This window comes from Trypanosoma conorhini (genome assembly GCF_003719485.1).
Source record: "Trypanosoma conorhini strain 025E chromosome Unknown Tco_14.4_contig_00422, whole genome shotgun sequence".
Classification (NCBI taxonomy): domain Eukaryota; phylum Euglenozoa; class Kinetoplastea; order Trypanosomatida; family Trypanosomatidae; genus Trypanosoma; species Trypanosoma conorhini.
The window spans coordinates 1-14,676 of NW_021704512.1; the positions used below are offsets into that span (position 1 = coordinate 1).

The following is a 14,676-nucleotide window of genomic DNA, read 5'->3' on the forward strand; positions in this document are numbered from 1 at the left end:
CGTGACCGTCAGCTGCGCCCGTCACTGAGGACCAGGGCGACAGACTATACTCTCCGCGGCTCCCTTCTTACAGTCCAGCTGCTTCACACCGATACAGTCCCTCACAAGGATGGACACACCGCCTCCTTGAGAAGTGCGGGCCAACCCCACATGTTGGAAACCAAAAAATATTAAAAAACAAATGCTCGTCCTCGTTAAAATGCGTCTCCGACAGGAGACAGAAGGCCACCTTGCTATCGTAGAGCAATTTTTCCAATGCGAGACGCTTCGGCGGAGTTAATCCGCCTGCATTTCATTGAGCTCCGCGAAGTAACGGGCCAGGGTTCTGCTCGACATCCCTGCTAATGAGCAAGAGGAGCCGGCAAATACTGCAGAGAGCACGTTTGCACGTGCAGGAGAGCGTTCTTCCTCTTTCATTCACCCCAAAGCGCCGGTGATGCTGCTTGCTCTCTCTCTGGTTGCTGATAGCCTGCCGCCCGTCCCAGTCTACAGCGACTGAGTATAATGCGGGCTCTTGGCTTCCCCTGGACGGGGCACTGGACCCTGGCACCACGGTGAGGTGGCCGGCATCGCCAGGGGCTTCGTCACGACCAACTAAGCCCACAGCCCAGTCTTACTGAGGGGACTTCTTCACCCGCAACTGGGATTGACACGCGAGAAGGTCAGCCTGCAACTTCGACAAAGCGCCATCTGGCTCAGGCGTCCCAAGACCTGTTTGCATGAGCACCGTCACGACCATAAATAAAGTTACAAGAAGGCCTATAAACAGCCGACGCCGCCCAAGCACTCGCATGAAGCCAAAAAATATGGAGTGGCGACCAAACCAGCCGCCAGCCTTGACGCCGCCCCACTGAGTTATCCCAACGTCCCGGAGCGATTGAGTAACAGAGACACTCGCTTGCTTCCCACCATGCACTCTGTCACCGTCGCCGCCGCTTCCAAGCGTTGTATAAGCCAAATTTTTCGGCAATGAGTCTGTGCTCAGAAGCGCGTGAAGCATCTCAGTAGTAGCCGTAGAACTAGTTTTTTGTGGGCGCAATTGCCTTCCCTCCTCATTGGCGTTCGCCAGTTCTCTTCCACGCTTTCGCAGCAGCTGCTGCGTCGTCTCCAGTTGCTCCAGCAGCTCCCTATTACGCTCCTGTTACAACCGGTACTGCTCCTTTGTGATCACCATTTCCTGCCGCATCTGATCCAACTGCTCTCCCACATCGGCAAGTTGTTGATCCAACTGAGTATTGCGCTCGCGAAGGGAATGAGCATCTTGGTACATCGCGTTCAACGCCTCTTCCCGTGCATGATCCTCAGCCTGAGTTTCTTCCAATCGCTTGAGGATGTCCTCAACCGCGTGGGACACGGGCTCAAACAGGCAGTGTCGTTCTTATCTCCTGCCGTCTTCCCCAGTGCAAGTGGCCCAGGCGAGTCACAAGACGGTTCCGTCCTTTTATGGGCCACACTCTCGGGGGCATCTACAACACTCCTCAGTGCGTCTCCGCCACCTCCATTCTTTCCCTGTCGCAAGGCCTCAAGCTCACTCTCTGGGAGTTGTATCTTCTGAAGCTGCGCATCACTCTCGCCGTCTGTGGCTTCCCACACATGCCTGTAGAGACGCCGCGGCGACACTACTTTAGACATCGCTTCCGACTGACGACGCAACTCTGCCTCAAGCTGATTCACGTAGTCCTGCAGAGTGCGGTCCCCCTGCGTCGAGGAGGCCGCAAACTCCCTGACAGAAGCGCTGCCTGACCCCTTCCCAGTGCACGCGGTTTGGACTTCTGTTGAAGGACGCAGCCTCGCCAGCTCTAGCTTGTACTTGTCCCGCTCCTCGGCGCACTTGTGAAGAAGCTCCTTCAGTGTTGCACACTGCTCCTGCAGCGAGCTCAGGTACGTTGGATCGCCAGATAGATTGCCGCTGCCATCCTTGGCGCCTATACCACTCCCGTCACCGTCTCCCGTCGTGTATCGGCCTTTGCTCCCCGCGCTCAACCGTTCCTGCAGAAGTGTCTCGATTGTCGTTTGGTCAAACTGATGCACCATGAGTCAAACTTCGCGTGACGTTGCGAACCGCTGCTGCAGCGCGGCCAGCTCTGCCTCAAGTTTGCAGCTCTCACCGCACATTTCATCCCTCCTATCCGAGGCGCTCTTCAGGCTCATCAAAGCTAGTGCCAGACGGAACTGAAGTTCATCCGTGTTCGTTGGCAAGTCTCGAAAGTAGTCGTCCTCCATGTCGCCCGAAGGGGACGCGGTGTCCTCTGCCACGTCAAGCACAGTCTGCAGACAACGCAAAAAGCCTTCCGTACGCCCTGCCTGTGGCACGACAATTGTGGGTCGTGGTATTATTATTATTGTTATACCCCGTTGAGCCGCAGCGGCACTTCTGCGGATAATAAAACCACGAAGGCAGATGGAACCCCCATTAAAACAGCAAAAGAGTGGCAAGCAAAACGCGGAAACAGTAGACAAACTTCTCACGCACGTCAATGCAATAAATGGACGCAGACCCAAAGAATGAATAAATAAAAGCTAAAAAGGAAAAACAAAAGGAAAAAGAAGAACCTATTCCTGTTTCATTAGCCGTTCAAGCACGATAGGATCCACGCCCTGTACAGCCTCGAATGTCCCCACGTTGCGCACAACGTGACGGCTGATGTCCTCGTCTTCCACAACAAAGGCGCCAGCCGTGTGCATGCAGGCTCCCCTCGCAAGGACACGCTCAACGACATCGTCGCCGTAAGCGGAGAAATACGTGTCTGTCTCATTCTCTCCCACTGTCAGCTTCCCTGTATCAAGCGAATAGACGACGTAAGCAGCCACCGTCCCTACATGGCTGTTCGAGTACGACTTCAAAAATCTCCGGGCCTCCTCCGCGGACTCGGGCTTCTCACGAACTTCGCCATCCTTTACCACAACCTGGTCAAAGGTCACCACCACACCGTGTTTCAGATGAGGATGTGCGTCCTTTAACTTCTCCAAAACAGCCTGCATCTTGGCACGCGCAATAAGTTTTGTGAGTTCAAACGGGTCAGGGGAGCGCCACGCCTTCTCATCAATATCGGGAGGAAGCGCAATAAACTCCCGATGGACGCCACCAGCAAAGTGGCTTTTCAAAAGCTCCACCCGTCTTGCGGAGCTCGTTCCAATGACCATCACAGGGCCCCGCGAAGCGGGCGCCGTCATCCCTTAAAGTTAATATTTACCTCACCGCGCCTTACTTTTTGTGCCTCGGTCAGCACCTCGCAGTTGTGCCCTCCCGCTCCGCTCCGCTCCGCACCGCCAACCGCGTCAACCGCGCAAAGACGGGATCAAAGCGACTCTGGCGAGCGTGTCTGCCTGTGCATCAGCGGAGGAAAGAAGCACAGAAAAGGAAAAAGACCCGCATCAGAAACACGTTGACTAGCACGGGCACAAGGCCCACACTCGGTGCAAGGCAGTCAACAACGACGACGACGGCTCGAACAACAAAGAAAATACAATTCACACAAAACACACCACGCGTGTCCAAAGAAAGCAAGAAAGAAAGATGGAAGCACACACGCACACACACACACACACAAAGACCTTTTACCCTGCTCAAATTCTGCAGGGGGCCCACGCACCCTCCACCAGTTTGTAGAGCAAAACGGCAACACTCACAACAACAATGTTTAGTATAGAATTTGTAAATGGTAGGGCGGGTAAGAAGCAGAGAAAAAAAAATATACACATTTGTTTGTTATTGTTGGCTTTTTTTTGCGATTTTCATCGTGTTTCCTCTCATCTTCCCTTCTCTGCAGAGACAAGAAAAACGAAGTTGAAGAGTTAACTCAGGCGTGGAAACTTCTCCGTGTCCTCAAGCTGCGGGGCCACGCTAAGAAATCCGGTAAACGCCTTCCAGCGCGTCCGGCTTTGGTTTTGGTACCGGTCATGGGCCTTCTTCCCTCTGCTAAGTAGTATCTGCTTCTCGAGGAGCTCGCGCTGCTGGCGAAGTTGAAAGGTTTCCGACTCATTCTTTAGACGCTCCATAAACGAGGTTAGTTTTTCGCGGGGAACCCTGCTGTACCTAAGGATGAAAGGGTGCTGCTGCAGCCTGTGCACTGTCCACCGTTGCGCGGGATCCTGCATCAGGCAGCGCACAATGAAGTCGTGGAACGCGGAGGACCATGCAAGGGGCTTTACCATGCGCGACAGCTTCAAGTTGTTGACAAAGTTCCAGTAGTCAGACTTGAAGGAGTAGCAAGGGTTGACACCGTTGCCCAGCTCTAGCAGCATGACACCCAGCGACCACACATCGGCGGCGGGTGTGAATTCCACCCATGGCATCTCATCCTCGGGTTCGGCGCCGGCCAATTCATGCTGCAGACGTTCAGGGGCCTTGTACAGCTTAGAGCCCAAATCAATCCCTGTTCTCTTCACCAGTCGACTATTCGGATTCATCTGACATCCGCAACCAAAGTCTGCAATCTTGAAACATCGCTTATTAAAATCCAGGAGCACGTTTGCGGGTTTGAGGTCGCAATGCAGAATTGAATATGCCTCATGTAATTCCTGGAGCCCCTTTAAGACGTCCGCTGCCAACATAGACAAGATAATCTCCGGTGCGGGTGTCTGACGGTCAATATTCAACTCCCAATCTTCTGGCACGTTGTAAGAACTTCGCCCCGTTAGATGCATGCACGAGGCAGACTGCTGCTTTAACAGCTTCTCCGTTTGCTTCTGAGCCAGGGCGGATCCCGCAAGATAATTACGAAAGGTAGACTGCGTCATTTTCATCATTTCATGTACGGGAAAACGTGAGAGCATCCGCTGCGCATCCTCCATACTAAAACTCATTAACTCCATCAGTATATATAAATGTTGTCGCTCATTGTCAAGGGTAGCAACGGCATTGAAGACCTGCATCAGGTGTCTTGGAGGCTCCCGCGACCTCTGAAGGCGAATCATGTTAAGTTCCTTCACAAGACCTCGCTTCCTGCCTTGCTGTTCTACAGCATTCGTGGCTTCGGTCACCTCCTTCACATCGACACACTTAAGTGCATACAGCTTCTCATCAAGCATAACGCGATGCACGGTTCCTTGCGAGCCCTTGCCGATAAATTCAAGTGTTACCACCGCATCCAAATCCAATGATCGATTTGTGCGACCAATATCATTTGCCGAAAACGCTTTATTCAGCACCTTTTTACCGTTGCCGTGAGATTTACGCCATGCTTTTTTGTCGGTGGGGCTGTGCGGGAAATTTGTGGTCGCCGCAAAAACGATGGGAGACAGCGACGTTTCCCCTGCCGCTAACCTCGTCGCTGCGGATTCGGGCGGCACGCGCACAGCCGACGGCGGCCCCACGCTGCTCCCAGCGACCGCCACCCCGGGCACAAAGCCGTGGAGTTTAACAAAACTATCGCCATGACAAAACTTGCTTCTAAGACTAGCCGCTGGTGCAGCGGGCGGCCCCGCAAAAAGCGCCGCATACCTTTGCGGTATCCCTGACTGCTTCACTACTGCCCCACTCCCTCCTGCCGCTGAAGTGGCTGACGCCGGAGGAACAGTCGCTGCCGCGCGGCCGGCCAAAGACGGAAACTGTGCGGCTTCAGGGCAGACGGCAGACGTCGTCGAAGACGGACACGCCTCGTTGCCATCGCCCTCAATGCCGCGAATAGCTGCTTCGACCGAGTCGACTGCGTTGGTCGAAATATGATGGGGCAATTTCTTTGCTGCACTGAGCTTCGCGGCGGCTTCAGCCTCGTCTCCGACAAGAAGCCGCGCCGCCTCCTCCTTCTGTGTCGTCTTTCCCTCGGTAAACATCGACACCCCATCCATCAGCACAAAAAGGTTCGTATTATTTACGTGAAAAAAGCGGGAGGGGAACAGTGGCCCGTTCATTGTGACTACCGGTGACACATTCGAGTCATCTACGTTGATGAAAAGCTCACTCTTCTGTTGCACCTGCATCTCGTCCGATATGCTGGGCGGCGGCAACGCGAGAAGGAAGCCCTCCGGCGGGGCCCGCGTCTTTCTCGTCCGCATCCTCGTCGTCTCCTGGCCACGCCAAGAGTGAAACTGCCGCGAGCGGTGCTCCTACGCTGCAGAGAATAGTTTGCACCAGCGTGCAAGAGTAAAACCCAATCCTCCCACCAGCGCAAAAAAAAAAAAGTTAGGAATAATAATTTAAAAAGAGAGGGGATGAGAGGAAGTTCTTCAGCAGATGACGACGCATGCAGAATAAGAGAGCAGCAGATACACCAGAGCCAGCACGAAACAAAAACGCGCCGAAATGATAAACAATAAACCAAAAAGGTGTTGGAAACAGAGGGAGAGAGAGTGAGAGAGAAAAAAAGGGAGGGTGCACAGCCGCCGCCGCATTTCTACCGGCAGTAACAAACGTATAATTTTGGGGAAGCCTTGACACCCAGCAAAATTAGGGGTCCAAAAAATGGCAGAGAAAGGGAACACATGCGTAGAGGCAGCATATAGTACGAGCAGTAAATCCCGCCCCTCTCCCTCCCACACGCACATCATCTTTTTTTTTTATCCCCCCTTTTTATCTCTCTTCAGTCGTCGTCTTCTTCAACAACCGATTCCTTCGTGAAGGTCGAGCGCTCATCGAGTGCGGGTGGGTTTCGCACACCAAAGTACCGCTCATGGGGCTCCGGCAAGCGGCCCTCCTTCGGTGTTGAGGCCCTCTTCGCCCGGGCCGCAAGAATTTCCTCCGCATAGGCGGCGCGTCGCGCCAAGCCGGCGGTGTACCACGGCGCCAGCGCGACTGTTATCGTCGAAGCGGGGGCGGAAAGCGCAGCATCCTCCCCGCCCTTTTCCTTGCAGGAAGAGACTCTACCCCAGTGGTTCTCCCGGCACGGCGCTGAGTAGCTTTGGGGACTTCCCTTCCTCCCTGTCTGGTTACCGTTTCGCGTCACGATGTCATCGTTGTCGGAACCCGAGTCGGTCGGCACATGCAGTAGTTCTTTGCACCGCCGGCGCTGGAACTGTTCCTGCTGACACTCCCGTAGGAAAAGCTCACGCTTCCTACTGGCAATACTGGCTTCCTGCAGAGGCTGCTCATTGAGGTCCCAGCGCTCGATGAACCTCAGAACGCTGGGGCGCACACACTTTGAAACATTGACAAACAACTCGCACTCTGTAAGAGCCGCTGCAACAGTCCAGCCCTGATATCGCCGCATGCAACCGATTACGAGGCTGGTTTGAATATCCCCCGTAGGACATGTAAAAAGCACGGGTTGGAAATCCGTTTGAAGGGCAAAATCCAAAGCGCGACGGACGTCCGACTCGGCAAAGTCATCTTTTGCCCATGAGTATTCATTCATCCACTCCGTCAAATCTGCTGTGCGGACGACACGAATGGGAACGGAGGTGTCCGTATCCCTCTTACTCGCTGCACTTCCCTCCGAATTGCCTGCGGCACGAGTTGCATGTTCTGTGCTTGCAAGAGCACGTGCGACAGGCGCCGGTAGCAGCTCGATGGAGAGCAAGACAACGGTTTTGATACCAATATACTTGAGATAGGGCACACTGGCGAGCGTGGGATAGGCGCTGCGGTAGATGCCTGCCTCAACCATGGCAAAATTAGGTGGTGGTGTCCATGCCTGGTGACCCCCGCGGTGATACATGCAGCACCGGCTGCCCCCCCCCCACCCCACCCCACACACACACACCCTCTGTTTTCCTTTTCTTCTACATGCAAGGGAAGGTGAGGGTGCAAAGGAATGATGTTTATTCCATCGGAAATAACAAATAATGAATAAAAAAGGAGAGACAGAGTGAGAGAGAGAGAGAGACGCGTGGCCAATGAATTGGCAACTGCGGCGGCAAACGAGTTCCCCTCGCGCACTACATGAAACAAAAGCCACGGGAAAAGAAGAACGACATTAGGGGGAGTCCAGAACAAAACCCAATCTTCATCGTCATGCCACGGGAAATTGTGCCACCGAGGAAAATTAGATGGCTGGAAGAGAAGTCCCCCCGCCAGCGCATTTTCCCCAGCAAATTGTGTATCCTTCCTTTTCTTCTTGCTTGTGTGCGCGTGTGCCTGTGGGTGTGTTATTATTATTATTTTCCTTCTTTGTTCCCGGTTCTTCGTTTCCTCACATGTGTTTCCCATTCAGGGATTCTTTCGAAGAATAATTCTTTTTTCTTCTTTTTTACTTGTTCGTCTCTCTTTGGCTACTTTTTTTTTTCAGTGGGGTGCCCGGTTTACCTTTTTTTTTCCTTTTTCTTTCGTGCCATCCTTCACGCTTGAATTTACTGAACGTTATGATGCCGCGTCTCTTCCCGTTGCTTTTGCCCACGCCGGAGCTGCTCCCCCCGCTCCTTTTTTCGCCTCCTTCATGTCTTCTCGCATTTCCCCCGCCTTTCCTTGTCTCCCCCTCCTCCTCCTTTTTCCTCTCTCTTTTCTACTCTTGCTTCCTCTCTCCTCCCCTTTTAACGAAACGGCGGAAGACGCTCCGCCTCAACGCGGCGCGCGAAGAAACGAGTCTGTGGCCGCCGTCGCGCACTGCGGCTTGACCCGCTTCCTGCTGCGCCCCCAAAACAAGCCGACACAACACCCCCCGCTACTGCCGTAATGCGGGCCTGCGTCTGTTTACTGCCTCTGGTTTGCCTTTTTGTGTGCCTACCCGCCTCTCCCGCCCCCGCCCCGCCACTACTGTTCCTCCTCAGGGTGCGTGAGGATGACATCGTCGACCTTTAGAATCATCTTCACCACCTGTGTGGCGAGGCGCAGCTGCGAGCACTTCCCCTGAAGGGTTTCAAACACCTCCTGCTTCTTCATGTCGATTGTGCCGCAGTCCATGCAGTCCACGCCGGCGCATGGGTTCTTTCCATCCACATGGGCGATGCGGGCCATGGAAAGTGCCCTAATCGGGTCAAGACCGCTGTTAAGAGCTAAGTTGACGGGAATATATTCCAGCGCATCAGCAAACCTCCGAATGGCGTACTGGTCCACGGTGGAGATGGAGTCGGCGTAGTTCAGCACAGCCAAAGAAGCGGCAATCTCCGCTGAACCTCCACCGTACACGACGCGGTTATCGCGAATCAAGTTTCGCACCATGCACAAGGCATCGTGGAGAGACCGCTTCGCCTCCTCAATCATCATCTTATTGCCACCACGAATCAAAATAGTTACCGCCCTGCTGTTCGGGCAATCTTCAATGAATATCATGCGATCCTTCGTAGTGCCAAAGCCCACTTCACGCACAACTCCGCACGTTCCAAGCTTTGCCGCGCTCATGTCTTCAAAGCGGGGAATGATGCGTCCGCCGGTGGCGATGGCAATCATCTCCAATTCTACCCCACCGACCCAGCGCACCGCAGGGAGGCCGTTGCGGAAAAGAAGATAGTTTGCCTCGTCGTCAAAACCCCACTGACAAATGACAAGTTCGGCTCCTGCGTCTTTACAAAGCTGCACCTGCTTTCGGAAGTACTCCTGCTCCTGTGCGTAAATTTCTGTCATGTGTTCTGCGCTGGAGATGTGCACCGTGTGCTTTGTCTTGGGTTTCGGTGGCTCAAAGGGGCAAGTTAAGATGGCAATCTTTGGGTTCTTTAACGTCTTCGGCATCTGCGGGTGGGAAAAGTCCTTGTCGAGCACAATGCCATTGACTAAGCAGGTGTCTTCAAGGCAGCCCCCCACTTTTCCCTCCACCTTAATCAAATCGAGGTTGACGTCACGACGCTCCATGTCTGCCACTGAAAGCACGGCATCCACGCAGATTTTTGCCAAACGGTCCCGGTCGCGGTTCACCACCTTTGAGTTGAGTGTTGAGCGCGCGGTCTGCAAGAGATAACTGTACTCCTCACGGCTAACCGGCACCGTCTCTGCGATCTCCTCAAGTCGCTTGCACGCCACCTCGCAGCCCTTCTCAAATCCCTCAGAGATGCGGGAGCTGTGAATGCCCTTGTCAAGCAACCCCGTAGCCTGTTCCAGGAGGGCGCCGGCGAAGCAGACAACCCCCGTCGTGCCATCACCAATTTCAGAGTCCTGCGACTTGCTGAGTTCGACCATGAGCTGGCCAATCTCATTGTCAATGTCCATGAGATCCACAATCGTCGCGCCATCGTTGGTGACGACAACGTCGTTGTCCTGCGTCACTAGAATCTTGTCCATCCCACGGGGGCCTAGACTCGTCTTCAGGACGTTGGACACACTTATGGCGGCAAGGATGTTGGACTTCTGCGCCTCCACCCCCGTCACCCGCTCCTTCTGCGCCTGCTCCTTGACCAGCAAGAAGGGGCGGCCGTACTCGTCAAAAGCCAGAGACATAATATTCTGATCGGTGTAGTAATAGTCCTTCACGCGGGCAAAAAATAAATAAAAATAAAAATAATAATAATAAATAAAAACAAAAAAAATCGGCCGAGGCGCAAGAAAGGTGTTGGGCGGCATGCTGAGCAGAGGAGCAGGCAGATACGGAGGCCCCGAAAGGACACACTCCACAGAAGAAAGAGGGCTGCGGCCCAACGCACCCTGAGAGAGACAGCACAGCCATTAGACGTGTGCGCGGCTTCAGAATAAAACAAACACACACACACACACGCACACGCAAATATAAAAATAATAAACAGCATTGAGACTCCTCCTCCTCCTCCAAGTAAAGCAGCACAGGGGCACAGAGGCTCAATACACTCTATGATTTCGGCATATATATATATATGGTAATGTCATAAGCGGTGCCTCAGCCGTGACAAGCATCTCTCATCTATCATCCACAATGTATACCTCCGCGGGGTGCGACTGAGCTTCGCCCACGTCTCGCCGTTTGAGGTGGCGATGCTGGCCAACAAGGCCTTTCCACAGGGCGATAATTTGACCCATGCGTGATCCTTTATCTCCTGACATATTTTCATCCGGTGCCAGACTGACGTGCGAAAATCTTCCGTTCCCAGACGTCGTCGCAGCGGCGGCGGCAGAGTCGTCTCTTGTAAGCCTTCGACTCCTTTGCCGGGCTGTCAACTCACCCCCGAAGCGGGCGCGGAAGTAGTCCGGGGCACGCGCATCCCCACGAAGGATGACGCTCTCCGCCGTCCGTGGCGTCCCGACGACGGCAACACATGTCATGCGCGCGTCGGTGTCGTTACTGACGTACCCAACACCGGCTTCGGTGCCCAGGATGACGCACAGCTGCTGGTCGCCCGACCACACAATGGCTCCAATCGAAAAGTTTACCTGAACCCTTCCGTAGCCATCTCTTGCTGTGCAGAGTGTGCCAGAAACGCATTCCCACGACAGCAGTTTACCGTCGCTCGTCGCTGCCACAACGGCCTCTCCGTCTGGCAGCAGCGTGAGGGCCGGCACATACGGCCTTTGATGAAGCGCCACTTCGTGCATCAGCTGATAGTTTGAGGCATTAAATAAATAAGCCACCGGAACGCTGGCGCACTTCACCAACACGCGACCCCCATGCGCCTCTACGCTTATAGCACCTTTGCATTTAAGTCGGTGCCTAACCGACATCTGCCATACACGTTGGGCGTCGTTCGTGTCCTCGTCCGAGACACGCCACACCAACACGTTGCCTAACGCATCCACAGACCAGACGCGATTGCGCTGCGCAGCGCAAACGGAACGTATAATTGCCCCATCCTCTCCAGAAGTCACATGCACGAGTTGGCCACAAGCCGGATCCGTGTCGGAGAAAGACGCAGAAGCCGTGCCTGACATCGAAGATCCACGACGGGTGCCCCTAGTTTCTCGTAAAGTCTGACGTGAGGCGGCATCGAGAGCCAGTTCCGCAGACCTCTCTGAAAGGTCGTTAGCGTAGGCCCAGACAAACATGCGTGGATCGTAGCCGCAAGTAATAATGTGTCTCCGGTAGAAAATGCCATTGTACACCGGGAAACTGTGAGGGAGTGTGCCGAGGCAATTGCTCAAGCCTTCAGTGCTTGTTTCCACATGGCAGAACGGAACATCACAGCGCCACACCCGCACCGTCTTATCCGAGGAGCAAGACAACAGCAGCTTGCTGTCGTCAGAAAACGCTACGTGATGAATGTGTCCGACGTGGCCGCGGAAGACGCCAACGACGGGAAGCTCAGGCATAAACAAGTGCCGCAACTGAACCAGGTGTTCAAGCCCGACCGACACTCCCATTGCTAGTACGGCGCTGCCGCCCGCAAATGCGACACATGAAACTCTTCCCCTAATTTGGACTCGCTGCAGCAACGCAGTCGGCGGCACAACGCGCTCGTCATTCTCCCGAAGGTAACACTTTGAAAGAGCTGTTGCATTAATTAAACTCGGCGACGCACCCCGCGCCCGTCGCATTCGCGGGCGCGAAAGCGACACACTGACTAAACTGTTGGGCCGGAACTCCTCAGGCACAGACATCTGGGCCATTAAATATTCCTCGTACGGAAAAATAGGTGTTTCCCTTGGGTGGTGGCCATCCTTTTTGACCTCCTTTAGGGAGATAAGCATTCCGGCAGAATATGGCACTTTGCGATTGCAGGAGTTGCGATAGACAAAGAATATTTCTGGCGGACTCACATTTACGAAGGAAAAGTCGTTTGCCGCGTCAGAAACAGCTTGGAATGAGTTTGCCCCTGAAGGTGGAGCATTCTCCGCCTCCGTCCAGACGTCCTCAGTTGCAAAAGCGGAGGAGATGGGAAAACAAAACGAGGGTAGCATCTGCCTCAGCTTCGTAAAAAAGGAGGCGCGCTGTGGGAAGGGAAACATCTGCAGTTGTAACCGGTCCCTTGCATTCAACCGTCCATGCACGTCATGCAGCTTCAGAAACCCCCAGCAAATTGGGTAGAGTCCATCGCGTTGAAGCGGGAAGCCGTGAATGGTTTCTGTGCCGACTTCAAGAACTTCTAAAAGCAACACAGCATTGCAGGAAACGTCACGGACAACACGCGAATCCACTCGCAAAGTAAACTCAGCCCCCCACCACGGCGCCCGTGTGCCTCGAAGACGAAGGTCAACGGGGTGTGTCATGACAAACGGGGCCACGCCACAGCCAGTTTCAATGAGGTTTTTTCCAGTCACCCCATTCACCAGCCAGATTCGCACAAACGGGTGCACAATAGAGGTATTAGGATGCAGTGGACTCATGCCGAGTATTGTCAAGGAGAGCCAGGCTGTGCCGGCAGTGGTCTCAGCTCGGCAAACTAGAGGGGCTTCTTGAGCATTGTCAGGAACGTAAGGAATCAATTCTGGGAGCTGCGTTCGAGGCGTCGCACCCGTCCTAGCTTCCCCCAGCTGGCTGCAACTGCCCCACGGATGGGATGCGCCGATCAACGGGTTGGGCGCTGAAGCATGCCCTTGTGGAGCCACCGCAGACCGCGTCGCCAACCCATCTCCCTCTAACCGGCTGGAGTGAACCTTGGGAGGCACCGCGGCGTCACACGCATCATCCGTGCCCGCCGTTGGCCCCACCCCCGGCGGCACCAACTGCAACGACTCACGGCCCCCCCGCAGCGTTGCAACCTCCTGCCTCCCCCACGCAGTGTCTGTCCCGGCAACTGTGATGCTCGAGGCACCAGAGAAGCTCAAGGGCGTTTTTTGTTTTTCACTATCTCTCAAGGAGGGCACGGACGTTGGAAACGCCGTTCCAATTGCCGGCGTCGGCGCTTCTTCCGGGACGAAGAGCGCGGTGGTGTGGCCCTCCGGTGGCGGGAGTGGCAGCGGCAGTCGCCGCGCCTCCACGAGTGCGTTGCTCCCGGGGTCTGACGAGGCATCGTCCCGCATCATCGGCGGGGCGGGGGAGCGCGAGGGCGGCCGCCAACCACCGCCACTCCCTTCTCTTCTACTACCACGATGGAGCCGCTCTTGCGGGGCCCCTTCGCTACTGTGCGAGCAATAATAATAGCACGAAGAGCACACTTCGAGGCAAAGTGACGGCAAAACTGCGGCAGCGCACCCTCTTGCAGCAGCACCGGTCCATCCATAAAAAGGTCGCCCCTCCGCACACAGCTAAGTCGGGGGACAAGGAAGCAAACAAATATAAAAAAAAGCGATAAGCCACTCGGCCCCAAAGCAAAGTAAAACAACAAAGCCGAAAAAAAAAAAAAAAGGGTAGGGGGGGGGGGAAAGACAAGACCAAACAAAAACGAGCTCAGAAGATATTCTCGGAATAGTTCACCAAGACACCTTTGCTTGGCATTATCCAACAACAACAATAAAAAAAAACTACTCAGGTTGAGAGAAAGACAACTTCACGGCCTCAGCCACACGGGCAAAAAGAAACCTTGCCTCGAACTGTTCCCGCCCAATGTCAGACACACGCCGCACATACTCCTCGCAAGACAGCTGACCAGCCCTTAACGACCTCTCAAGCAGCTCCAAAGCATCATCCAAAGCGTGTATTTCGCTGAGAAATTCAAGCGCATGTGCTTGAAGGTCGTCCACAGGCACAACACACTTGGAAGAGTCCTCAGCGTCATGCATACTATTTGATGTCATGGTTATAACTTGATTGAGCGTCTTCGTGCTAACAGAAAGTTCGCGTAATTGGCCCAAGAGACCCTCAAGGAGGCCCAGCTCTTGTTTAACTACCTTTTTCGACGCATACAACTTCTTCAGCAGCGACACGCTCTCCTTCCTAAAACTGAGGTACGGTCCCGCCGAGAAGAGCTGCCAGGTAAAAATATTTTCAGCCGCCCGCTGTAGAAGCTTCTCACGCGAGCATTCCATTGAGACGTGCTGCAAAATATCCTCACCCGTTTCCTTGTCAGGCCCCACCACCAATGGAATAC

General features: G+C 54.3%; 8 protein-coding genes and 1 pseudogene across 8 annotated transcripts in view, besides 7 other annotated features; all 9 read right to left on the reverse strand.

Moving 5' to 3' along the window:
• Positions 1 to 80: 80 nt before the first annotated feature.
• On the reverse strand, positions 81 to 582 carry Tco025E_06333 (Tbingi protein; annotated as a pseudogene).
• Positions 583 to 613: 31 nt separating this feature from the next.
• On the reverse strand, positions 614 to 1,000 carry Tco025E_06334 (uncharacterized protein; the record flags this gene model as incomplete). The annotated part of the gene is made up of 1 exon (XM_029373212.1): positions 614 to 1,000. The coding sequence occupies one exon, from the start codon at positions 998 to 1,000 to the stop codon at positions 614 to 616; it is 387 nt and encodes a 128-aa protein (XP_029226654.1).
• A 275-nt stretch (positions 1,001 to 1,275) lies between these two features.
• Positions 1,276 to 2,034, reverse strand: Tco025E_06335 (uncharacterized protein; the record flags this gene model as incomplete). The annotated part of the gene is made up of 1 exon (XM_029373213.1): positions 1,276 to 2,034. The coding sequence occupies one exon, from the start codon at positions 2,032 to 2,034 to the stop codon at positions 1,276 to 1,278; it is 759 nt and encodes a 252-aa protein (XP_029226655.1).
• Positions 2,035 to 2,500: 466 nt separating this feature from the next.
• Positions 2,501 to 2,552: a sequence feature (A-rich).
• A 1-nt stretch (position 2,553) lies between these two features.
• Tco025E_06336 (septum formation protein) lies at positions 2,554 to 3,174 on the reverse strand (the record flags this gene model as incomplete). The annotated part of the gene is made up of 1 exon (XM_029373214.1): positions 2,554 to 3,174. One exon carries the CDS (start codon positions 3,172 to 3,174, stop codon positions 2,554 to 2,556), a length of 621 nt encoding a protein of 206 aa, XP_029226656.1.
• A 350-nt stretch (positions 3,175 to 3,524) lies between these two features.
• Positions 3,525 to 3,550: a microsatellite.
• Positions 3,551 to 3,795: 245 nt separating this feature from the next.
• Positions 3,796 to 5,997, reverse strand: Tco025E_06337 (putative protein kinase; the record flags this gene model as incomplete). The annotated part of the gene is made up of 1 exon (XM_029373215.1): positions 3,796 to 5,997. The coding sequence occupies one exon, from the start codon at positions 5,995 to 5,997 to the stop codon at positions 3,796 to 3,798; it is 2,202 nt and encodes a 733-aa protein (XP_029226657.1).
• A 281-nt stretch (positions 5,998 to 6,278) lies between these two features.
• Positions 6,279 to 6,312: a sequence feature (GA-rich).
• A 209-nt stretch (positions 6,313 to 6,521) lies between these two features.
• Positions 6,522 to 7,595, reverse strand: Tco025E_06338 (uncharacterized protein; the record flags this gene model as incomplete). The annotated part of the gene is made up of 1 exon (XM_029373216.1): positions 6,522 to 7,595. One exon carries the CDS (start codon positions 7,593 to 7,595, stop codon positions 6,522 to 6,524), a length of 1,074 nt encoding a protein of 357 aa, XP_029226658.1.
• Positions 7,596 to 7,608: 13 nt separating this feature from the next.
• Positions 7,609 to 7,642: a microsatellite.
• Positions 7,643 to 7,735: 93 nt separating this feature from the next.
• Positions 7,736 to 7,763: a microsatellite.
• Positions 7,764 to 8,626: 863 nt separating this feature from the next.
• Tco025E_06339 (T-complex protein 1 subunit epsilon) lies at positions 8,627 to 10,243 on the reverse strand (the record flags this gene model as incomplete). Its single annotated transcript, XM_029373217.1, has 1 exon — positions 8,627 to 10,243. One exon carries the CDS (start codon positions 10,241 to 10,243, stop codon positions 8,627 to 8,629), a length of 1,617 nt encoding a protein of 538 aa, XP_029226659.1.
• A 39-nt stretch (positions 10,244 to 10,282) lies between these two features.
• Positions 10,283 to 10,332: a microsatellite.
• A 164-nt stretch (positions 10,333 to 10,496) lies between these two features.
• Positions 10,497 to 10,525: a microsatellite.
• Positions 10,526 to 10,675: 150 nt separating this feature from the next.
• On the reverse strand, positions 10,676 to 13,672 carry Tco025E_06340 (putative jouberin-like; the record flags this gene model as incomplete). The annotated part of the gene is made up of 1 exon (XM_029373218.1): positions 10,676 to 13,672. One exon carries the CDS (start codon positions 13,670 to 13,672, stop codon positions 10,676 to 10,678), a length of 2,997 nt encoding a protein of 998 aa, XP_029226660.1.
• A 438-nt stretch (positions 13,673 to 14,110) lies between these two features.
• The window catches only part of Tco025E_06341 (uncharacterized protein), a gene marked incomplete at both ends in the record, with an annotated part of 1,476 nt that continues 910 nt past the window's right edge, over positions 14,111 to 14,676 (reverse strand). Inside the window, one exon of the mRNA XM_029373219.1 lies at positions 14,111 to 14,676. This exon is cut by the window's right edge and continues 910 nt beyond it. Coding sequence (XP_029226661.1) covers positions 14,111 to 14,676 — 566 coding nt within the window.